The following is a 22,050-nucleotide window of genomic DNA, read 5'->3' as shown; positions in this document are numbered from 1 at the left end:
GGCATGGTGTGGCATCTGTTCTTCCCTTGAGCTCCGTAGCAAGTCGCTTAGCAAGACGTTGCCGTTTTGAGAAAACGCTCATCTCGGGAAAGGAAGATGCTTTGCTTTTAAAAAAAAAAAAAAAAAAGAAAAGAAAACCAAGTAAAAGACGAAGAAAAAAGCGAGGGGATCATCTCCAAACGCTGCCTTAAACGCCAGTTCTCTCTCGTGCTCCAGTCCATGCCACTTGCCGTCAACACAACACACATTACTCTTTTTGTCAGGGCAGAAAAGGGAACAAAAAGAAAAAAAAACCACCACGCTCAAAGCGGCTGCCCGGCTACGCCTGCACTTGCCGCGCTTTCTCCAACCTTGACCTCGTCGTCTGGCACCCCAACCGCCATGCTCCCCGAAGCACTGACGGTGCTATGCAACGTCATGCCGCGCTCTCGATCTGGACGGTGGGGTATGCCGCTGTCTCGGGGACCCGCAATGCTCATGCCGCCGGACGGCGCGATGCTGACGCTGGCCGTTGTACTGACACTGTCGCTCCGGGGGCGGCTTACGTCGCTTGACCGTCTGCTGTGAACCATTCTTTCCAGCTCTCTGATGCGCCTCTTGAGCGTTTCGTTTTCCTTCTTGGCCGTTTCCAGCTCGTTTCTGTAAAAGGCGGTTTCTTCGTATCTGCTAGTGACGGGCATGAGGCCCGGACTCAACTGATCCGCGTGGCTTACACTGCCCGGGGTCGCGGCAACCGAGTTTATGGGAACCGACGAGGCGTGCGGAACTCGCTGGCTGTGGAAGTAACTCGACGGGTCAAGAGCGCTCTGGTGGGGCCCCGGGGAGTTGGTGCGGCTGATGCGGGAACGGGACGACTGCCGAGACAGGGGAACCGCTTGTGGTGCTCGCGGGACAGGATGCCGCGTTTCGTACGAAGAAGCAAGCTGCAAGCCTGGATTCTGTGAAGCAGAGGAAGAGTTGCGGTGGTGTCGGCGTGTGGTGGGAATGGTGAAGCCCGAGCCAGAGAGAAGAGAGGTTTCGGTTAGGGGGTCATGAGCAGAGGCCGAGGCCGAGGCAGACGAGGCATTGGAAACAACAGACGCATTCTGAGCTGCTCGGAGAAGAGAAAGCTCACGAGTCAAGCGGTTGACCTGGCAAAACCCGTCTTGGAGTTAACGCAAGCCCTGCCTTGGCTTTGATCAAGATGAAGTCGGTTTTTTTTTTTTTCATTTCGGGGGGATGGCCATACGTACCACTGCTTCTTGTTCCTTCTCCAGCTGCATATGAAGTTCCGACGCGGTGAGGGGGCGCGGATGCCTCAAAGGGCCGGGCCCGGGCCCAACCGACGAATCGCCCGTCAAGGGGGGAGGTTGGGACTGCAACGCGTTAGTGGCGTGGAGTTGGGGAGAGGCGGCATGAGGCTGGCTTAAGCTGGCACGACGACTGTGACCACGGCTCACGGCGTTCTGGTTGGAGGGGAGGATGTTGATGGACGAGGAGGAGTGCGAGGTCGGTGCTGGCTGGGGCGGGGGGGCCATCTGCTGCGATGACTGTCGGCGAGACATTGCCGCGAGCGAATGTGGTGATGGAGGAACCGAGTTGAGATCGGGCATGGCAGTGGAAGGGGGACGCGGACAGCGAGTTGTCGACCAACCCTAAAGGGATGGATCGAGGTGATGGGGTTGGTTCTTGGCTGCTTTCCGGACCAAGAGACGACGATTCGACAAATGGGAAGCTGGAGACGGAGGGGAGGAAGTGCGGGAGGTGGTGTAGAAGACAAGGATTTACTGGATTTACTCGCGAGAAAAAGGCTAGCGGTCGTGAGCAAGGAGGACCACGATAAACGAGCGCTGGAGTTGGGACGTGGATGGATTGCGACTTGAGGAGAAGAGAAGGACGACGACAAACAAGCAGACAAGCAGACAAGCAGACAAACGCCGCGGGAAAGTGGGGGTCAACTTGGGGGATTCAGGGGGCTTGATTGGTGGCTGGAGCCAGGCAGTCAGTCGTCCGGACCCAGTCAACGCAGTCAATGGGTTGCGGCTTTCACCACTTCACCACGGGCCTTTAACAAGCAGGCAGCCTGGGCCCATTGACCTTGCCGCGCCACACGGCGTGGGCCGACTTGGATAAGTACCTACTGTACATGGCTGACGCTGGGGACGGCCAGAAGCAACAACCGGGCAGCTTGAGGTCAACGTACAGTACGTCTGGTACATGCCAGCCCAAGTCGACCAGACAGCATCAATCAATGATAGCAGCATACAGCATACTGCATACGGCATACGGCATACGGACTACGGAGTACAGCTACAGCCTACAGGTGCGGATGGCCCCCGGGGGAAAGCAGGGCAGGGCAGGTGCCCCACATGCAGTCAGTCCAGTCTCCTGCCCAAGCAGCCGCCGTCTCGTTCTAATCGGATCGGCCGAAACGTGCCAATCCCCGTCGTCATCCTGACGTCTGCTTGCATCTTGTCGCCACCCACGTACGTCGTTTTTTATATTGCACGACTGCGCGAAACCCGGGTTCCCAAACATAAAAACGCAAACGGGCGCAGACACCAGCCGCCCAATACCCAACTATACATACATTGCCGGTCTTTGCAGCAGCAGCAGCAGCCCCCTCCGCGTAGAGTCGTCTCCACAGTCTTCCGTCTTTCCCATCCTTCTTTTTCCACAACACAACACCGCAAATCAACTCAGCTCAGCCAGCCATGCCCGAAGGTCATCAGTCCCCCCCGCCCGAGCGCCAATCCGGCAAGCAGCTGCACGAGCCGCCTGCCGAGGGATTCGGCACTACCCAAGTGGGCAACAAGGGCGAAGAGGTCCAGGCGGAAATCCAGGTACGGCGAGGCCAGCCCGGGCAAGTTGCATGTCGCCCCAGAAACGGAAGCGGTCGCTAAATATCTGCAGAACCTCGAGTCAAACCCCAAGGGGCCGTTGGATCATCACTTGAAGGATAAATTTCAAAAGGGAGAGGGGAATTCTGTGGGAGCCAGCGTTCAAAAGTGAACGAGGCCCATCACGAGGCCGTTTGTCATGGTTTACACCCGGGCGACAAGATGCTCATTTACGCTCCATACATGGAATAATCAACTTGAGTAGAGCCGGACCAATTTCTGAGCTATCATCGCGTGTTAAAACAAGCTGCCCCTTTGCAAAACCCAGTCGCACATCCCCCCCCCCCAAGGACGGATCTGGTTTTTTTTTTTCTTTTTCAACATCCTGTGAAACCCGTCCCATAAAACTTTTGCCTCCCTTATAACTCTGCTGGCCATCAAATTTCTCAAGAGTCCTTGCTTTCCGTCGTCTTTGTGGCGGGGACCGCTTCTGTGGGAGCTGTAGCAGCAGAAGGGGCGGTAGTGGCCAGAGCTCCCCCGGCAGAATCATCCGCACTGGCAGCAGGAGCAGGAGCAGACGCCGCTGGCTGTTTCGGCGCCTCTTTGCCAAAGACCCTCTCCAGCCCGGCCGCCTTGTACGCGCTGCCGCCGTGCTCCTGCTTCTTCAAATCAGCCAGACGCCTGGCCTCGTTGTGGATGTCCTGCACCTGGCGCGAGCCGTCGGTGTAAAACTTGACGATTTTCTTGCCGGTGGGGTGGTTCCCGGCCTTTTCAAAGTACGAGCTGATGCCGGTCAGGAAGCTGTTGGCACGCTGAGAGATGCCGTAGCTCTGATCGGTAGCCTTGGCGCGGTCGGTAGCGTGGTACTTTTGGTCCAGGTTCTGGATGGTGGTGAGGAAGCGATTGGAAACATTGTGCTTGTGATCGAGCTCGATGGCGCGCTCGATGGCAGCGTCGCCAACGACATATCCGCTTGCGAGGTACTCGGCCAGGATGCGAGCCCGCGGCTTCTCCTCCTGCGAGATGTGGTCAGAGTCCCTCTCCTCGCTTTTGGCGTCGTGGCTACCATCCTCGTCGGCACTGCCGCTGGCGCTGGTGACGGAGATTTGGTTGGGTCCCAGCTTGGTGGTGTTGAGCAGCAGGGCCGTCTTCATGGCCGTCTTCTTCTCAAAGGTGACCTCGGCGGACTTGGTCTCGCCTTCGGTCTCGACTTTGAAGTCTGCAATCTTGCCGCTGGCCTCGCCGTCAGCATGCGTCATGTCATGTCATCCCTCGCTGTCATGGCGGCCGACATGGTCCATGGTCCATGGTCCATGGTCCGCGCGCCGGCCAACTCACCAGAAGCCGAAAAAGTTTTTGACTTCATCGTCGCTGGTTGCCGGAGCAATGTTTTTGACGTGGACAGTTGCGTTGGCGGCCATTGCTTACCCCGCTCGCTATTCGACGTGGCTTGGGATGATGGTTGCAGAGCCTTTGCAGCGCCGTTGTTGTTGATCTGTTGATCTGTTGTTTCTGTTGCTGTTGTTATTGTTGCTGTTGCGGTCACGATTCAGCGTGTAGAGACTTTTGCGCGTTGATGATATCGGCAACTGGACAGACTCAAAGGTGCAGGTCCTCAGGACGGGAAAATGCAATGACGTGCGAGTTTGATCTTGGGATGGATGAGCGGGGCGAATCGCAACGTCATCAAGGTTGGTGGGCGGGGCCAAGAGGAAGCTCTGCCCAGTGGCCCTTCATTCCTCCCTCTCTGCCCTGGAGTGGGGCCCCCTCTAAACGAGAAGCTGGGCAAGGCAGCCGCGACCGAGGGCGTCGAGAGGGAATGTGGACAGCATTACTATGTACAAGTTTGGTCACCTGATTGTCTTTTCTTTATGCGAACATGACTCCATAAACTATCAATTGCAGATACGCAGTATGCACCAATGAGATGTGTATGCCATCACTATGGGGGGAAAGGGGGGGGAAGGGGGGGGTTATTTCAGCTTCCATTTTCTTTGGCCCTTTAGAAGCGGGAGTTTTTCTCCAGCCTCGCTGCGAATCTCTGGAACCCTGCCTGGGCCTTATTCTCATCGTCGCTTGCCCTTTGGGGCTCAGCCCCAAGCCAAGCCAAGCCAACCAAGCCACCCACAATGCGGGCAGGTGTGTAAGACTTATTTGCATTAGTGTCACGGTCCATATTCCACCTTGAATCGACGGTGGACCACCGTGGTATTTCTCTTTCATCAGTTTGCATGGCCCGGTGGAGGATCAGGGTATCGATTCTCTTGAACAAGCTCTCGTGTCGTCGGGAATTGCTGGTAAGGGAAAAAAAAAAAAAAAAAAAAAAAGGCAAAAGCAGGGGAAAGGGGAAAAAAACACCAAAAAAAATAAAAGAGGAAAAACCTGATGACACAGACCCCATAGAGCGGTCACAAACAATGGCAATAGCGGTGAATGCAGCCTAGTGGACAGCCTCACAAGCGCGGCATGACAAAAGGCTCGGATACTTGTCAAACAGACAAGGAAAGCAATGCTCTCATATGTAACGAAACTGCGAGTGAATGCCGCTGCAATATCGGAAACTTTCAATTCCAAAAGGCCACCTGCAGCGTTGGTGGAAAGAAGTTGAGGTAAAGTCGGTTACCTTCCTGTTGGTTACCTGTTAAAATAGAGTTCCAAGGTCGGTCGTGCGGGGTCGGGGTAGGCTGACTCGGGACTCGGGACTTCCTTGGTGCACCCGTCTAGGTACTGCTACATCTAGGTACCTAGGTACATGCCTGTCATTCATTTACGCGCTCAACAGGGCGAGCATAGCGACTGACTGCCTGCGTGCTGCCGTCAATCGCGTCAGGTCATGCATTGCTGCATGTGTGCACCCATGTGCAATGGGCTCAGACCCACCAGCCCTCCTCGTGCCGTAATTAACCCCAGCCTGCCTCACTGTCGCAGCCTATCGTCGGTTGTTGGAGCACTATTATATATCAGCTGCGGCCAGCTGTCTGGTACCGCCAGGCGTATACTGTCAGTCTGGTGGTGGTGGATTCACAGACCCTCCCCACTGACTTTACCATTTGAAACTACTCCGTAGACGCCCGGCTCCGGCCTCCACCAGCCAGCCGGTGTCAGTTGTCAAGCCACCAGTTGGGAACCAGACTTGACCGGCTTTTTTTTTTATTCAAGGGACGGTCAGCCCCTGCCACGGCACTCATCATCCTGGTCCTGGTCCTGGTCCTGGTCCCGAAACCTGAGTCCTGTCCTGAGTCCTGAAGCCCTGACCTTGCTCCCCAGATTGATCCCAAGCCTTCCTACTTTTTTCTACTAAACTGCTGGCTCTTTCCGCCCCCCCCCCCCTTCACTTGTCCTTCTGCCATCACCCAGCCGCATTCAATTGAGCGAGTGCGACGGCGTCTTTTCTTCCCACGGTGGCCATTTTCCCCTTACCTCGTTCCCCCGAGCTCGTCTCTCAATTGATTCATCTGGTCACTGTACTGCCCGGCCGCCCTCCGAATCGTCTGGCGTCTGGCACTGCCCCCCCCCCCGTCTCCAATCGAGCTGGTGAGATTTGACTGTTTTCTCCCACTCTGCTCCACCGCAACTCGCGCGTCGCAGCGTCCCACCGCGCCGTGGACTGGCATGGGCTTCGCATCACCACTAACCGCCACCTGCTGTAGGCATCGCTGCATTCTTGTACCGCAACACTGGCGAAATACTCTGTCATTGGCGTCCGAGCTACTGCGTCCTCGTCACCGTTGGTCAAACCTGGACATACGCAAGATCCCCGCGAAAGACTATGGCGGTCTTCTTCAAAGGCCACGCACACTACGATGAAGACAGAATCCTCAACCTCATTTGGTTTGGCCTCGTCGGCCTTCAAGTGACGATTGTGCTGAGTGTTGCTGCTCGAGCCGCTCGCCATTACTTCCAAAGGAGGCTACGGAAGCAGGTGTTGCCGTGATTTGATTTGGCAGTTCTTGTTTGCATTCTCAACCGGCGGCCGCAATACCCGCCCCCATCTCACCGCGCTGTTTCTCTTGCATGGACGGAGTTTACTCATGGTTTGATTTGGCCTAGCGAAATCTCGTTGACTTGTGTACAATTAGACGCTTATTGAATATCATGACGTGAATCATGGCCTTTTTTTTTTCTTTTTTTTTTCCGGGTAACTGTGTTTACATGGCCCAAGTGACCCCCAAAAGACTGGGACGATGACGGAGCTCTGCTGCTTTCATCTCTGCCCTTTTTCTCCCCACAAGGCGTTGCTGATCCAAGTTTTTAGTTCTTTTTTTTTTCTTTCGGTCCAGTTACGACACCTATTTGAGTATCCGTCACCGTAATTGGTGGCGTAATTCGAGAGAAAACAAAAACTAACCAAAAAAATTGGGCTGGCTGCTCAAGCGGCTGGGAACAGGCCTTCGGGGCCTTGTTGCCTACCACAGCTGCAAGGATCGTCGGCTTGAGTCGGGCGGGTAGTGGAAGAAACGCTCCTGAGCTTCGGCATCAACCCTTTTGCTAGCCACCGCCAAGCCTTTACGTTTAATGGCCATCAAGTTACCCACGTGTCGCGACAGCATGACCTCCCGCTTCATCTTGAGGCGGGGCGTCGCATACTCTCATTGGATCAGCTGCGGGAATATACTCCTGAGAAATCATGATCGAGCTGCAGGGCGTGGTTCGCGAAAACCTCGAGGAAGCGCCGAGTCACGGAGGCCAAGGAGGCCAGATATCTGCCTCGACGTGCGTCTAACAGTCTTGCAACACATGCGGCTGGCCCTGCTGGCTTACGCCTTGCCGTCTTGCTGTCTTGCCGGTGAACACAAGAGTCAACTGGCTTGGAATGCCCGGGACGGATGTGTATGCCGAGACTGCATGCTACAGCATGGGTGACAAGGACCGGACGATGTCTGATGCGAACTTATTGCGCCCCTTTGCTGGCTCATCGCGGCGGGGTGTATATGCTGGTTCAAGGCACCGAAACCGACGCCTGCGTCATTAACAATGATGCAGATGGCAGGGCGATCTCGACATGCTGCTGCAGACTACCTCGTCTGTGTGGCCTGGCCTGCAGGTGTACTGCAAGAGGGTTGAAATTGTGGGAATGCGGCAGGTGATGGCTGATGAGCGGTTAGGTTACTCTTGGATCTCCATGATGATTGATGGATGTCATGTATACGCCATACATACTACGTCAGGCATTACGCGAATCCACGAATAGCCAAGCACGGTCCCTGTGTAGGAACTGGCCAGCCAGCCACCTCCTGGCCCTTGCTCGTGAGCCGTCTGGTGGCCCTCGTGGCTCGTGGCAAGGAGAGGCAGCCCACATGCAACTACCTACCTACCTACCTCCTTACCTTGCCTACATACGACAGTCGGGCCGGGTCCGACGCGGCGATGGGCAGGTACCAGGTACATGCCACATGCTACTGGTGCGTTGCCGGCGATTTGTCTCGTCAAGCGGCTTGCATGCACAGCGAAAAGTCAAAGCACACAGCACACACGCCACGCAGCCATTGTTTTCCAAGTCTCCCGTCTCAGAGGCGCGCTGCAGTACGCTCGCTGCAAACCGAGCCAGCGGAGTGATCAGGCAGTGGGGATTAGGTGAAGCAGACGAATCGAGACGGTTAGCAGCCGTCTGACGGCGAGCTCTTCGCCATGTTTGCTATGAAAGTCTTGACCAGGCCAGGCCTGGCAAGCTGACAGACAACAAACGAACGAACGATACGAACGAACGAACAACGACCAGGGGGTTGGGGGGTTTGTTTGTGCTTGCTGACGAGCAGCGGAGTGGCGAACCATCAGCTCGTGGCGGACAGGGCAGTGCGGCAACGTGCGCCGCCAAACCGTGTAGCCTGTGCGCAGCAGGGCGCGCACTGATGCTCGGCGACCGGCTCGTCATGTCTTCTCCGATGAGAAACGAGGAGGATTGAACTGCAGCAGTGCCACCACCGATGCCACCACCGATGCCACCACCGATTGCTGCCAACCATTCAACACCAACCACCAATGCCAACCACCGTGGCGCTCCAGCTACAGCTCGCTCCCTCTCGCCCTGCCTCGTCCGTCTCCGCCCCGTACCTGCTCCCCGAGTTCCCCTCCTCAACCTGGATAACCCGCAATCGCAGATGGCTATGCAACCGCCAACATCGCCTGATCCAACATCTCCCGGACGAGCCTTGTCGACCCGGTCAACTCTCGCACCATGCAGGACGTCCGCAGCTGGTGGGGCCATCTCGCCGACATCTGGCCCAACCCAAGGGAGCTGCTCCGCCGTCGAGGCGTCGTCAAAGCCCTCCCCGACCTGGCCCTGGCCGCCTTCTGGACCCTGGGCTTGGCTGTTGCCTGCGTGAGCATCTTCGCCCGCGATCTCTGGCGCCTGCTGTGGTCTCGCGTCAACCCGCGCTCGCCGCGAAATCTCCAGAGGAGGGAGTGGCAGCGCCAGCACCGAACCCTGATGGAACTGCTGGCGCGGGACCCGGGAACCCCGATATCCCCCGTCGGCAGAGAGCCGGCCCTGGCCTCGCCGCACGCTCAGCAGCCGGCCGCCGAGCGGGGCTGCCGCATCTTCAGCCGCGTCCCCCCCGAGATACGACGGCAGATTCTCGTGGCGGCCTTTGGGCACCAAACCATCCACATGGACCTTCGCTTTCGCCCCCCCTTGCACCTGACCGATCGCGAGCCGTTTGATGGGTGGGAAGTGCATGCCCGAGCCCGAGCCCGAGCTGCGCAGGCCCCGACGGGGCATCCGCGTCCCGACCGGTGCCAGCAGGAATGCTTGAGGACGTGGAAATGGTTCAGCTGCGTGTGCCACCGGTGGGATCCGGACAGGACGGCTCCGCTGTCGCTGGGCAGGAGACAAAACTACCGCTGGGCGCAGTTTGGCGAGCCGGAGGCAGATCAGTGCCTCGGAGGGTCGGGCAGGTGCAGCTGCTGGCCGGGGCAGTGGCCCACCAAATGTCAAGTCGGCATAATGGGATGGATGCTATCGTGCAGGCGAGCGTGAGCCAGCCTTTTCTTTCTTCTCTTTGCCGGAGCGAGATGCACCACTTTTAAAATACGGCCGCCGCCAATATACTAACTAACCCCCCGAGCAGATACTTTGAAGCCATGGACGTCCTGTACACCACAAACACCATCCACATCTCTTCCTCCGTCCTCCTGCAGCACCTGCCCGACCTGCTGCCCAGCCACGTTCTGGCCAGGCTCCGGTCTCTAGAACTGGTCTGGCAGCCGAGAGAGCTGCCCATCTCCCACGGATTCCTGCCCACCAACCCCGCAGGCTCGAACCGCCCGCAGCCACTGTTCCCCAGGCTAGCGTACCTGCGGATATCCTTTCACCGATTCGCCATGAACAACATCGACGACGCCACCGACATGATGCTGCCCTACGACAACAAGCAGCTGCTGTCGGAGCGCCTGCACGAGAACCTGCTGCCCCAGGTCGACGAGCTGGTGCATCGCATCGCGCCGCCAGCCGCCGAGGTCACCCTGTCCTGCGCACGGTGGGACTGGTACGAGCTGATGGACCTGGCGCTCCTGCAGAAGCAGGGCAAAGAGGCGACGAGCATGCAGCGCGCCGATATCGACGGCCTGCGGTGCTGGAGGACCATGCCGAGCCGCACAGCCGAGGCGCCCGCCGACGTCGAGGCTGCCGCCCAGCCGTGCTCGCCACGAGCGGGCTACTGGATCCACGTGCCGATTGGCCATGTGCGCCTCGACAACTCGTGTAAGTGCCGCAAGAAAGGGGGGGGGGGGGGACCCCTTTGGGCGGGCTTGATCTTCATGACTGACGAAAAAACCCAGACGGATACGACTGGCAGCGCAACGAGCTGTACGGTCTCGGCACCCAACGACTGATCTAGGCGGGGGGGTTGGGGGGGCCGCACGAGGCCGGAACGAAAAGGTGTTTCCTGTTGTATCGGGGGTTTTTTTTTTTTTACCCGAGTGCGTCGTTTCTGCTGGCGTTGCTCAGAATTCAGGGCATTGTTACGAACACACGAGTTAGAGTAGATGACGGGGCGGTGGGTTGTGTCGTCGGCCCACGCAAAGCAGGTCTTGAAACGACCGCACCGAGGCATCGCCAGGCCCGCCGCGGCCTTTCCAGCACGCAGCAAGCCAACCCCCATCCTCGTGGGCCTTTTCCCCCGTACCATGACCGTGGCCATGACCGCGTTACGCTCTGCTGCGCGCCATGTCATGCAGCAGGGCGGTTTCGCCGTCCAGCAGCGCAGAGTGCTCTCGTCTGCCTGGCGTGGGGTTTCCCTCTGTTCGTTGACTCTGACAAGGTGCCCTCTTGGTTCCGTCATCCTTGTCGGGATAGTTGCGTCTGGGTTTTGTGTAGTAGCATGTGCTTGACGGGACACGGGCCCTCGCGACTCGCCGTCTTGGTCGACAGATTCAAGTCTCGCTTGATTTCAACTTTTCTGACGGAAAGTGTCCGTTTATAATTCATCATCCCAGTCAACAATTCAAGTCCCTCTTAATCTCACCATTTTTGACGGAAAACGTCTGTTCAGATTCATCATCTCAGTCAACATTCCAAGTCCCTCCTGACCTCGCCTCTGAAGGAGAAAAGTCCCTCCCGTGTCCCATTTACACACATATCCTTATCGGAAAGGGTGCGTCTTGATTTCACCATCTCTGATGAAAAAAGACAAAAATATCGTGTTCTATCCTGCCGGAAAAAGGTCCCTTTGATGCATACTTTGCCGGAGAGCATGCGCCATCTGGCTTCCATCTAGGTATCCCGCATCCACATCCCGCACCCCAGCCCTGGCAAGCTCACATGGATTTCTGCTCCGCGCCTCGATGCAGCCTGCACGGCGACAGGAGGAGTAATAGTTGTCCACGACACCCGCGGACCTACTTCTATCGACATTTAGCAGCTCGAGACTCGTCACGGAACATTCACGATCGAGGGAGCGAGGGCAAAAACATTGGGCAAGCTGCGTTGGTCGCCCAGGGACCAGGGACCCCCCCCTCTTTGGCATTCAAAACATTTCCCTCAGGTGGAGAAATACCGTCCCGTCGGGCGCACACAAGCCTGCAGCCTCGACGCCAAGGTCGGCATGCGGAGGAGGGGGCATTTTCGCGCCTCCAAACTGGAAGCCGTTCAGGCCGACGTAGCCCTCGTATATGCGCGACAGCTCGCCCTGGATCCTCCTGCCGTTCTGGTCCTCCTGCTGCGGTCCGGCCGGGTGGTGGCTCTTATGCTGATCTTGGCTCTGGTTCTGCTGGCTCGCAGACATGCCCGCGAGGGAGAACGGGGGCTGGGCGGCGGGCATGCCGTCTGCGTGGCCCCTGGCCAGGCCCATCATGCCCAGCGCGGCGCTCGAGTGGGCGTCGTCGTCGGGGTCCAGGCCGAAGCGCGGGGCGATATTCTTGAGAGACTTGATGGTCCGCCAGAGCCTCTTGGACACCCAGCTCTTGGCCGAGAGGTTCTTGACCAGGCCGAGGGCGAGGTAGAATTCCTTCCTGCAGACGGCGCTGAACCGGACGGGTGCGTGGACCGAGGCCAGAAACACCACGGAGATGGCTGACGCGAGAAAATGGTTGTACAAGACTTGGGTGCGTCGGTACAGATCGTCCGCGCTGTTGAGGTGGCTGAGGAACTGGATCGTGTCACTGGAGAGATCGACGGCTGTTTGCGCCTTGGCCGGGTGCTGCATGATGCTTGTGGCGCTGTGCAGAATCGGGGTGTATAACCATATGCGGATCTGCACGCGGTCAGTCTCAGTCTCGCGCTTCCACGAACGTGTGCATGAATGCGTATAAAAGAAAGTGGCTGTGCGGTAGGAGGGCGTACTTGATTCAGCCTCAGATAGGCCCAGATCGAGAGACGTTGCAAATTGTACGACGGCATCGAGGCGATTTGTTTTTCCTTGTCCCAGCTCCGTAATTTGACTTCCTCCGGGATCGTCTCGTACCATTGGAGGATTTCCCGATCCAGCGTTTCAATTTCCTCTTGCCGCACCTCGCGTGCCAGAACCGGGCCGAAATGCGATAGGTGGCGCCAGACCTTTGCGCTGATGCGAGAGTATGTAATCATGGACACTAGTACAGGAAATTCTGCCTGTAAAGAGAGAGAGAGAGAGATTAGCTACAACCTTTGCTGTCGGGACGTCCGTCACTTACTGGCAAAGGTAGGTTCGGGTCAATCTCGTCGTCGTGCACGGCAAAAGGAAGCCCGGTGCCGAAAGCCCACCGCCGATCCAGAACGTAGGCCGACCAAAAGCTGTTGATGGCGTCCCTCCTCTCCGACTCGTCCGGTATGCTCGTCAACCCGCTCTTTTGGTGAAGACCGAGCTCCAGACAGAGCCTCATGACCTGACCCATGACCCTCCACGCGAGCACCTCCTCGTTGGAGACGAAACGATAGCCGGCTAGGAGACACAGAAGCGGCAGATTGGCCACCTCGCTGGCGTCGGACATGAGCTTCCGGTTGACGACCGTCTCCATGCTCTCGTAAAGCTCGACGGCCCTTTCGCTGTGCCCATGCGACTCGACAACCTGGGCGGAGCACATGACCATCTTCAGCTGGAGCGTCTTGTTGTCGTTGTTGAGGCCCTCGGGGGGCCGTTCGTGGTTCCGGATCGAGTCCAGGAACGGGGCAATGCTCCTGGCGTGGGCAATGACGGTGTGGATATTGACGACGGGATACATGATGCCCAACTCGTCTTCGTAGAGCTCGCACAGACGGACCATCTCGTCCTTGTCAAAGCCGAGCAGGGGGTCAAAGCCGGGGCCCAGCATCGTTCTGGGGGCAGTATCGCTGCCGCCCTGCGGATCCTGGTCGTCCGACTCCTCCATCTCGCTGTACCCCATGTTTGCGATGGTGTTGTTTGCCACATCCAGGCTGAAGGCCAAGCTCGTCGAGCCGCGGAAGGGCCCGGGCCCGGGCCGCGCGAGAGGTGCCGGCGGCGCGTACGTCGGGGCGGGCGACGGCTCGAGGCTCAGAAGCAGCCCGCCACTACTGGGCGCGCGGTCGGTGGCCAGAGGAGCAAGACGGCCAGGATCTGCCGACTGCATGGTTTTGACGGCTTGGCTCAGACCATCGACCTCCTCGCGAAGCCGGGCCAGCTGGCTGGCGAGGGTTCTGAACTCGTCCGAGTCCTTGAAGCTGCTCGAGCAGCAGTTGGGAGCGTACAGACACGCCAGGTTGAGGTTGCCGCAGCGCTGGCAGGGGGTTTCGCCATTGCACTTGATTTTCCTTCGTTTGCATTCGTTGCTGTTTATTCCAAGCTTGTCAGCGGGGGCCTGGGAGAGACGTGTACGTGAGGATGAAGAAAGGGATGAGTGAGAAACAACGGTCGGGCTGGCTTTGCAAATAAATGGTGACGGGCCTCGTCCGATACGTACCAAGCTATGGAAATGTACTAAAGACGCGACGACAACGACGACGACGTTAGCCTGAAGGAAGCATGGAAAGGAGAAATGAAAGCAAGGCCCATCTTGCCGGTTTGACAGGCAAAAAGCTTGCTCATTCGTGCCAGGTCAACTCGGCCGTGGCGAGCGTTGTGTGTCCAGCACCGAATGCCCTCATGCATATGCCCTCGCCTCGCCTCGCCTCGCCTCGCCTCAGCACGAAATGGGGGGGGGGGGACCCGAGCCAGACTCACCCGGTTTCTCTTGCTCCGCGTCTGCTTCTGGGCAGAGGCTCCCTCCGCTCCCTCCCCATCATCAAACGACTTCCTCTTGCCGGCACTGGCACTGGCACTGGCTCTGGTATTGGCTGCTGAGCCTGCAGCACCGTGGCCACCAGAGGCAGCAGCAGCGGAATTGTCTCCGTATCCTGCATGTGCGGAACCAGACGAGGGACTGGCCTGCACCCCAGGGCGCGGTGTGCCGTACGATGCGCTGGGCGTGTCGCTAAGCATAACGGGAGCTTCGGCGAGGTAGCGCAAGTCCGAGGCCTGAGTCTCGATCTGCTCCATGTTGCGGCAGGCCACATGGGCGTGGGCGGTTCCTTCTTCTTCTTCTTCTTCTTCTTCTTCCTCCTCCTTTTCTTCCTCTTCCTCTTCTTTTTTTCCGCTTGTTATCCGTCCTTCTCTTTTCCCCCCCCCCAGGTCGTTTCGTTGAGGCCGGAAGAAGGTTGGAGACTATGTGGAGTTCTGGTCGGGTTTACCACGCTGAGTGGGGGCTACTCCGTACTTGGCAGTGGTAGGCTCGCGTCTTGACGTACTGATGGGGCGTGCCAGTTGACATTTTCCCTCCCCCTTCCCCCCAGCCCCCCCGTGACCTCTCTGTGGCTCTGCTGGCTCCCAGGTATATACATACATACGTACCAGGTACAGACACCAGACCCATGTGTGTCTCGTATCGGCGCAGCCCTTGGCGTTGTTTCAACGACCCCAGCCCCCCAACCCACGACCTGTTCTCCATGCAACGTACGTATTGACTACCTACCTAACTTCTCGTGGAGCGGTCCAGTTCATCATCCCCCAAGGTCTGCCTGCGACACTCATTGACCGATCAGAGCATGCCTGGCTGTTGCGCAGGAGCCAGGAAATCGAGGACAGCCCCGGCTCCTTGCGTCGACAACGCTGCAGCGTGCTCGTCGAAATCCCGCCGCATGCATGCTCTGGCATGGCAGGCAGCCCGTCATTCATCGTTCGAGCCGGACGAGAACCTTTCGCGTGAATTCCATTGTACAACGGCGCCACAACTTCAACAACATCCATCTATTATATCTGATGCCCCAATTCAATTCAGTTTCTAAACAATCGCAGTCCTTCCTCTTCAGCGTCACGTCCTTCCGCCTCCTCGTCTTCCTCATCCTCATCCTCATCCTCATCCTCATCCAGTTCCAGCTTCCTCCCAAACAGTGTGCCAAAGAACCTGTCAATGGCCCCTTGTTCCCAGCCTCTCCTGTCTTCTGGTGCCATGAAATTCTGCAGCTTCTCGTGGACGGTGAAGCGCATCTTTCGACCCTTGCTTGCCTTGCGGTCCACCTGCTTGCGCAGCTTGGCTTCCTTGCTGGCCGTCACCATGACTGTGGGAACGGTCGCTGCTCGGGCACTGTGGCCTTCCACCGTCCTCTGGTCGACGAGCTCCTTCAGAAGAAGCTGGTAAAAGTCGGCGTCGTCGTAGATGTACTCGTCCGTCATGACCTTCTTGGAGACCTGAGCGGGCGCGCAAGACCGAGGGACTCGCGTTCGCTTCACCAGTCGGTTGTCGGGCATGAGGAGCTGCTCCCGAAGGCTATCAATCAGGCTCTTCTTTTGCTGGCTGAATCCGGTTGATCTGGGCATGTTGACGCTCTGGACCTTTTTGGACCACCTCTCCAGTCTTTCCTCTCGCTGACCAGCCGCGGCTTCGTCTTCTTGTTGAAGCTGTTCCCAGATATCCCCGCTGGACATGGCCATGGACAGTTGCCGTTTTCTCTTTTGTCCGGTTTTCGCCTGTGAGCCGCAAAAGTTGTCACGAAGACTGCTGATTGTGTTGAGCAGCTTGATGGCTGCTTCCTCTGCAGCCTCATATGGCTCCGATTCAGCATCAACCTCCGGTTCGATCGTGGGAAAAGAGTTGGCAGCTACAAGGGCCTTTTGAAGTCGGATGCGCAGATTGAGTAGCCCATCATAGATCTTGCGCTGGGCTTGAATGGCAGTGCCTTTGGCCACGTCAGCTGCATTGGACGGAACCAAAAGCTTGGGTTTTGCAGTCCCGTTTGCGAGGGCAGACTGCTCATCGCCGTCTTCGTCTTCGTCTTCGTCTTCGTCTTCGTCTTCATCATCTTCATCTTCATCTTCATCGTCTTCGTCCCCGTCTTCATCATCGTCTTCATCTGCTACTGATTCGTCTTCGTCCTCACACAGGCCATCGCTAATCTCGTCTTCGTCGCTGTCGTCTTCTTCATCTTCGTCGGTTGCCTGCTCTTCTTCATCTTCCGAGCCAGTCTCACCGTGATTTGACAGCGCATCTGGTCCATCCTCCATGACATCGTTTTCAACTTCGTCTTCTTCCGTATCCCCCTCGGACATAAAATCCGCTGCGGTTGCTCTTCCCTTTCGCTTTCCGGGCTTCGAGCTGCCTCGAAACGCAAACCCCTTGAACCGTTCCGTGTCTGATGCGCCGAGTGCGTTGTCGCTCTCAATCTCCGAATCGCCGGCCTCCATTTCGTCCATTGCGAGGTCAGCGTCATCCGGATCATCGTAGGTGTCTCCGTCAGAATCGCCTTCGTCACTACCCCCTTGCTGATCCGCGCCGTCGGCATTCAACGCAGATCGGCTGACACGGGAACCTCTGTACTCTGGCCCTAGCGAAACACCTTGTTTGTCCCTCAATCTACTCTTTCCAACCTCAACGTAGTGCTCAGTTCCCAGGTTTTCGTCTTCACTCTCATCTGTGCCGCTACCATGATCGCTTGCAGGGCCATTTGATTCTGGGTCGTAATCTAGGAAAAAAGGGCTGAGTAATTGGTCGTCCCTTTGGGGATGTATAATTCTTTAGGCGGGTTCCAGTACCTTTTCTTGTGACCTCGTGGGGGTCTCGAAACTCCTTGGCGCGGCTCTTCGCCTTGGCCATTTTCGCCGTCATGGTGAGATTGGGATGGCGGAAAATTTGAGAGGCCCACGTGCGAAGATCCTGTCAGGCTCTTTCATCGCTTTTTTCGTGAACTTTTAGGCGGTGAATAGGGGCAGAACATGGCTCCCTCCATTGATGTGGGCCAGCTTGGAAGCTTACGGATACAACATGAGGGATCTTAGATATGTACCTCTAACCTAAGATACCTGCTACAGTGCAGGAACTGCGTGATTCTCCCAGTCATCAATTACGGGTAATTTTTATCCACTGCGTTCGTCGAGGTGTTCTTCCAGTAAGGACTGGAAGCGACTATTGCCTGCAGGCTCTTCTTCTCGAGTCCGGCGCCTGTCGAATGTGCAATATCCAGGAGGGACAGCAGATGAACGTTCAACCCCAACGTTAGTAGCAGCATTGCCACGCCAAGCATGCGCATAACTCATCAACGCTTGTTCCAAGCTTTCCGGTACTTGCAACATGAGAACCCGCTGGTAAGCATCTCAGAGCCCCATTTTGAGCTGTGGAATGCTTACATGCGCAGTAGGGTCTGCCACGCTCCGGCGAACCACCCTCTTGGCCCAGGCGTCCTCGGCAGCGCAAGATTGCCGGCGTTGACAAAGTGATTGCAGTGTCTTCGGCAAAAGGGGGTGTCGGTAAAAGCACCGTTGCAGGTAGGGATCCGGCGGCGTGCCGTCGCAGGGCTCCGCGAGCTAAACACTTTCAGCGAACTTATCGCTTGCCTTTGCGAGACTTGGCCTCCGAGCTGGCATCTTGGACACCGACTTATTCGGCCCTTCCATCCCGACCCTCTTTGACTTGTCTGGAGAGCCCAGGTTGTCGAGCAGCAAGTCATTCCCTCCACCATGATTCAGCTTCTACGCGTGTGGCTAACGGAGGCCTGTAGATAACCAGCTTGTTCCACTGACAAACTATGGTGTGAAAACCATGTCCATTGGCTACCTCGTCGGGGATGATGCCCCCGTTGTCTGGCGGGGACCTATGGTGATGAAGGCCATCCAGCAGCTCCTTCATGAGGTTGACTGGGGCCACTTGGACATTCTCGTGCTCGACCTGCCTCCAGGAACTGGTGACACCCAGTTGACGATTACACAGCAAGTTGTCTTGGACGGTGAGTTTGCCCCCCTCGTCTGCCGCGACGCACGTCCATCCATTTTTGACAAGCTTAGGTTCTGTCATTGTCACTACGCCACATACCTTGGCCACGAAGGATGCCATCAAAGGAATCAACATGTTTAAGAAGGTCGATGTAAACATTGTGGGTGTAGTTCAGAATATGTCCTTATTCACCTGTCCCCATTGTCACGGAGAGACCAGCGTCTTTGGGTCAAACGAAAGGGTCAAGAAACTCTGCAAAGAGCATGAGATTGAGTTTTTGGGCGGCATCCCTCTGCATCCAAGCATCGGCGATGATGGTGAGCGAGGAAAGCCCACTGTCATCTCTGAGCCATCAAGCGAAAGAGCATCATCGTTTCTACAAGTTGCTCAGGCTGTTCTGGCAAAAATCGGCCTCGAAAAAATTGTATCAAGTCATGGAGTGCAACGAATGCCGTGAACAGTATTGGTTCAGCAGTCATGGCATCTCCGAAGTAAAAAAAATTTAACTATTTGGCAACCCGGCGACACACTGCTGTGTCAGGGCTCAAGGGCCGAATCCAGAGTGATTGGAACTAGACCAGCTATAAACCATGATTTTCGTGATATTCAACAGTATTCAGCCTTGACCAGAACACTGTACCCTTATGCTGTGTCCTGTATAATCGCACTGTTTCGAGACTCGCCAGGAACTTCTCGAGACAGATCTTACGTTACACACAAAGAGGTTAGTCTTTGGCCTAGTCAACCGGGAGGCAAGTTACCAGAGAATAAATTGAACAACTTCCAAACCAAACCCGTCCCATGACGCCGACGCCGACTAGTAGTTTTGATATCGCATACTATGCATGGACTAGAAACTTTGAAAACACCTTTGTTAGTCTAGGTCTTCGTTTACTTGGTAAACGTGACGTGATCGAGCAGGGTCTTTGCGCATAGCTTGTCCAGAACCAGTAAAGCCCACTTGAAATTGATATATTTTATTAGCAAGCGAATTCGAGAATGATACTGCAATGCCAAGAGAATATTGGCCATACCTCTTCCATGAATACCTTCTGGGGTCCGAAACATGCTCTCTTTTTTGCCGGATTTGGCAAACTTGGATTTGGAGCTGAAGGCCTGCCATTTGGCCTTGCCCGCCTCGAGCTCCTTTTTGGCCTTGATTTTCTTGGGCTTGGGTGCTTTTGTAGCTTCCTCGCCTTGCTGGGCCTCCTTCTGGGTTCCGTCATACATTGTGGCCCCCGCAGAGGATACAACACCGGGACCGGTTGGTGTGGGTGGCGCGTCATCAACCTTTCTCTTGTTCGACACAGGCTTCAGATCCCTCGATCTCAGCGTCTCTGAGTTGTCATAGCTCTTAAACTTGACCGTATATATCGGGTTGGCCGATGAGCCGGTAATGGACGTAATCCTAGCTTGATAAAAATTCTTGTCGCCCGATACCCACTTGGCCATGACTGTGTCGTTGACGTGGTAGGTGACGGGAGGTTCATCTTTCTCTTCAGCAACAGGGGCTGCGGGTTTCTTGAATGCAGGATGATTTTCCCGCGACCATTTTTCAGGTTGCGGCGGTGGTGTCGGCTCCTTGACGTCTGGCTTGAGAGCTGACTGTGGTTGAAGCTCAGCAATGTTTTCGTTGAGCAGACCGATCAAGTTGTTTAATTCTTCCTGCAGAGCAAGCAGTTCGGCATTTTCAGGATCATCGCGTAGTTGCTGCACAATGATATCAAGCTACGTATAAAGTCAGCAGCAGCAGGTGGGAAGGCTGATGGCGTGGCGAAGCCTAAGAGATAACGAACCTGCTCTTGATACTGCTGCTTCTCCTCTTCAATGGCCGCAGTGCTGGACATTATGCTGTCGAAACGGGTGAGCGCAGGTTCAAATCGCGGTCGCTTGGAGCCGATCTTTGATGGATCGGGGTACTGACAGGAAGTCGGAAAGTGGTGTAGGGTTGAAACTTGTTGCTATTGATATGCCTTGTTCAGGTTCGTGGTGACGCTGGCTTGCGATGTTTCTGCTACCCGGTATCACGTGACCAATATCGCGCTCAGCAACCCCTCCTCGGGTGCCAAGATGCCAAGATGGTGAGATGCTGTGGACGACAAAGGGACCACGCAAGGTAGGATGACCAGCATGGTTTGACCAAGCTTGCATTTAATATACGCATTCGGGCTTTTTACTTGCGTGCGACGCTCCCGTTTTATTGCCGCTTGAACATTGCCGGCGCACCAGTTGACCCCAAAGCAGGCATTCCGGCGCCTGCTACTCCGACCAACCAGCCCACCGCTACAGAAAGACTGAAGTGCACCTGGTTCTACAACTTGATATTGCGGCGGGCAACGTGTTTCTCTTTCAAAAATGAGGAGCATTTCGGAGGTGTAAAAAAAAAAGAGATCACTACTCGACACTGCAGGGGCTCTATCACTCTGGCGTGTGGCAGCAAATACTGATACCGAGTTGAATCATGTCTCAAAGCAAGCGTGAGAATGAAAGACAGGGCGGCGATGCTGATAACATGTGGCGAATTCGGCCGTGTGAGAGAAGACAAAAACAGAAAAAGAAAGCAGAGTTCTAGGGCAACGAACGAGGCTCAAAAGCTCGCGCTACTGCAGGCGCTGGGCATGATTAATGAAAGCAGTTTATCGTGTCAGAGCATCCTGGCTTGAATTCCAACCCATGCCAGATAGTAGATGACGTCAGAAGGTTTTTAGGAAATCAATGGCTTATCTGATGTCGCAGTTTTACGCATCGAGCCAGTCGTCTAAATGATTCATGTTAATGGTTTTGTCTGAAGCCGTGAGTGGCTTCGAGCGCCGTTCACAGACAAGTCGTGATACAGTCACTGACCTGGTTCTTTCTACCGGAAAGTCATATACATTCTACAGAAGCCTACAGAAGCCTACAGAAGCGTCGGTGCAGGATCGATACCTCCACCCCTACATGGATGTGCTGGGAAAGTGATATCACAGCATTTGCATTGGTCGCGTTGGTCTGCGTTGGATGCGAGATCCACGCCAGGATGCAGCAGCAAATAGGCCAAGACCGCGCACGTCGGCACTTTTCCGCGTACGGATACGCTGGACTCACTGGTGCATGAACCTATTTTGAAGGCTTTCTGTTTTGGTGCAATGCGTAGTACTACGTAGGTAGTAGCAGAGGCAAGCTTGGATCATCCTGGCCGTGCCGAGGTGGTAATTGGCCCGATGCACGATAAACTGCAGCTTGAAAAGTGGGGTAGTGTAGCCTTGCTTTTGGAGGCCAGTGGTGGTGACAGTTGACTGTGATTATTTATGTATCAATTAAGGCCCCATCCGGCTCCCGCAACAGCTTCTGTATGCCATCAAGTACGGAGCTTATTGAGATATCTGTTGTGTCCACAGTGGTCGAGATAAATGGCCGGCAATGGTTACATTGTGCTGCCGTCATTAATCGCACGGTCAGGATAGAAACCCGCGCCACTGACGCTAGCCGTTTCAGGCGTAGTTCCTGCGGTGTACTTCAACCCTCCTTTGGTGTACTCGAGGCTGCACCCTTGAACTTGCGTGCGGAGTAGTCCGGAGTAATTGTTTGTGTATTCGGTCCGCTCCCACCAGTCGTGGCTTCCCCTTTGTTCCGTTTACGGAGT

At 56.0% G+C, this 22,050-nt stretch overlaps 9 protein-coding genes across 9 annotated transcripts; 4 read left to right on the top strand and 5 right to left on the bottom strand.

The window, feature by feature from the left end:
• Positions 1 to 302: 302 nt before the first annotated feature.
• UV8b_07990 (uncharacterized protein) lies at positions 303 to 1,592 on the bottom strand (the record flags this gene model as incomplete). Its single annotated transcript, XM_043145487.1, has 2 exons — positions 303 to 1,130; positions 1,233 to 1,592. 2 exons carry the CDS (start codon positions 1,590 to 1,592, stop codon positions 303 to 305), a joined length of 1,188 nt encoding a protein of 395 aa, XP_043001422.1.
• A 1,101-nt stretch (positions 1,593 to 2,693) lies between these two features.
• Positions 2,694 to 2,991, top strand: UV8b_07989 (uncharacterized protein; the record flags this gene model as incomplete). The annotated part of the gene is made up of 2 exons (XM_043145486.1): positions 2,694 to 2,822; positions 2,893 to 2,991. 2 exons carry the CDS (start codon positions 2,694 to 2,696, stop codon positions 2,989 to 2,991), a joined length of 228 nt encoding a protein of 75 aa, XP_043001421.1.
• Positions 2,992 to 3,265: 274 nt separating this feature from the next.
• On the bottom strand, positions 3,266 to 4,240 carry UV8b_07988 (uncharacterized protein; the record flags this gene model as incomplete). Its single annotated transcript, XM_043145485.1, has 2 exons — positions 3,266 to 4,052; positions 4,158 to 4,240. The coding sequence occupies 2 exons, from the start codon at positions 4,238 to 4,240 to the stop codon at positions 3,266 to 3,268; spliced, it is 870 nt and encodes a 289-aa protein (XP_043001420.1).
• A 708-nt stretch (positions 4,241 to 4,948) lies between these two features.
• Positions 4,949 to 6,753, top strand: UV8b_07987 (uncharacterized protein; the record flags this gene model as incomplete). Its single annotated transcript, XM_043145484.1, has 2 exons — positions 4,949 to 4,958; positions 6,470 to 6,753. The coding sequence occupies 2 exons, from the start codon at positions 4,949 to 4,951 to the stop codon at positions 6,751 to 6,753; spliced, it is 294 nt and encodes a 97-aa protein (XP_043001419.1).
• A 2,241-nt stretch (positions 6,754 to 8,994) lies between these two features.
• On the top strand, positions 8,995 to 10,654 carry UV8b_07986 (uncharacterized protein; the record flags this gene model as incomplete). The annotated part of the gene is made up of 3 exons (XM_043145483.1): positions 8,995 to 9,791; positions 9,887 to 10,518; positions 10,596 to 10,654. 3 exons carry the CDS (start codon positions 8,995 to 8,997, stop codon positions 10,652 to 10,654), a joined length of 1,488 nt encoding a protein of 495 aa, XP_043001418.1.
• A 1,128-nt stretch (positions 10,655 to 11,782) lies between these two features.
• Positions 11,783 to 14,725, bottom strand: UV8b_07985 (uncharacterized protein; the record flags this gene model as incomplete). The annotated part of the gene is made up of 5 exons (XM_043145482.1): positions 11,783 to 12,508; positions 12,598 to 12,864; positions 12,927 to 14,019; positions 14,151 to 14,167; positions 14,411 to 14,725. 5 exons carry the CDS (start codon positions 14,723 to 14,725, stop codon positions 11,783 to 11,785), a joined length of 2,418 nt encoding a protein of 805 aa, XP_043001417.1.
• A 774-nt stretch (positions 14,726 to 15,499) lies between these two features.
• Positions 15,500 to 17,327, bottom strand: UV8b_07984 (uncharacterized protein; the record flags this gene model as incomplete). Its single annotated transcript, XM_043145481.1, has 2 exons — positions 15,500 to 17,184; positions 17,255 to 17,327. 2 exons carry the CDS (start codon positions 17,325 to 17,327, stop codon positions 15,500 to 15,502), a joined length of 1,758 nt encoding a protein of 585 aa, XP_043001416.1.
• Positions 17,328 to 17,740: 413 nt separating this feature from the next.
• On the top strand, positions 17,741 to 18,885 carry UV8b_07983 (uncharacterized protein; the record flags this gene model as incomplete). The annotated part of the gene is made up of 5 exons (XM_043145480.1): positions 17,741 to 17,803; positions 17,857 to 17,983; positions 18,037 to 18,156; positions 18,217 to 18,441; positions 18,500 to 18,885. 5 exons carry the CDS (start codon positions 17,741 to 17,743, stop codon positions 18,883 to 18,885), a joined length of 921 nt encoding a protein of 306 aa, XP_043001415.1.
• A 417-nt stretch (positions 18,886 to 19,302) lies between these two features.
• On the bottom strand, positions 19,303 to 20,579 carry UV8b_07982 (uncharacterized protein; the record flags this gene model as incomplete). The annotated part of the gene is made up of 4 exons (XM_043145479.1): positions 19,303 to 19,388; positions 19,463 to 20,156; positions 20,225 to 20,279; positions 20,353 to 20,579. 4 exons carry the CDS (start codon positions 20,577 to 20,579, stop codon positions 19,303 to 19,305), a joined length of 1,062 nt encoding a protein of 353 aa, XP_043001414.1.
• Positions 20,580 to 22,050: the final 1,471 nt, after the last annotated feature.

The sequence above is a fragment of the Ustilaginoidea virens genome, chromosome 7, assembly GCF_000687475.1.
Source record: "Ustilaginoidea virens chromosome 7, complete sequence".
Taxonomy (NCBI): Eukaryota; Fungi; Ascomycota; class Sordariomycetes; order Hypocreales; family Clavicipitaceae; genus Ustilaginoidea; species Ustilaginoidea virens.
Note: the sequence above shows the minus strand (reverse complement) of the source record. Positions and strands in the feature narration are given on the sequence as shown.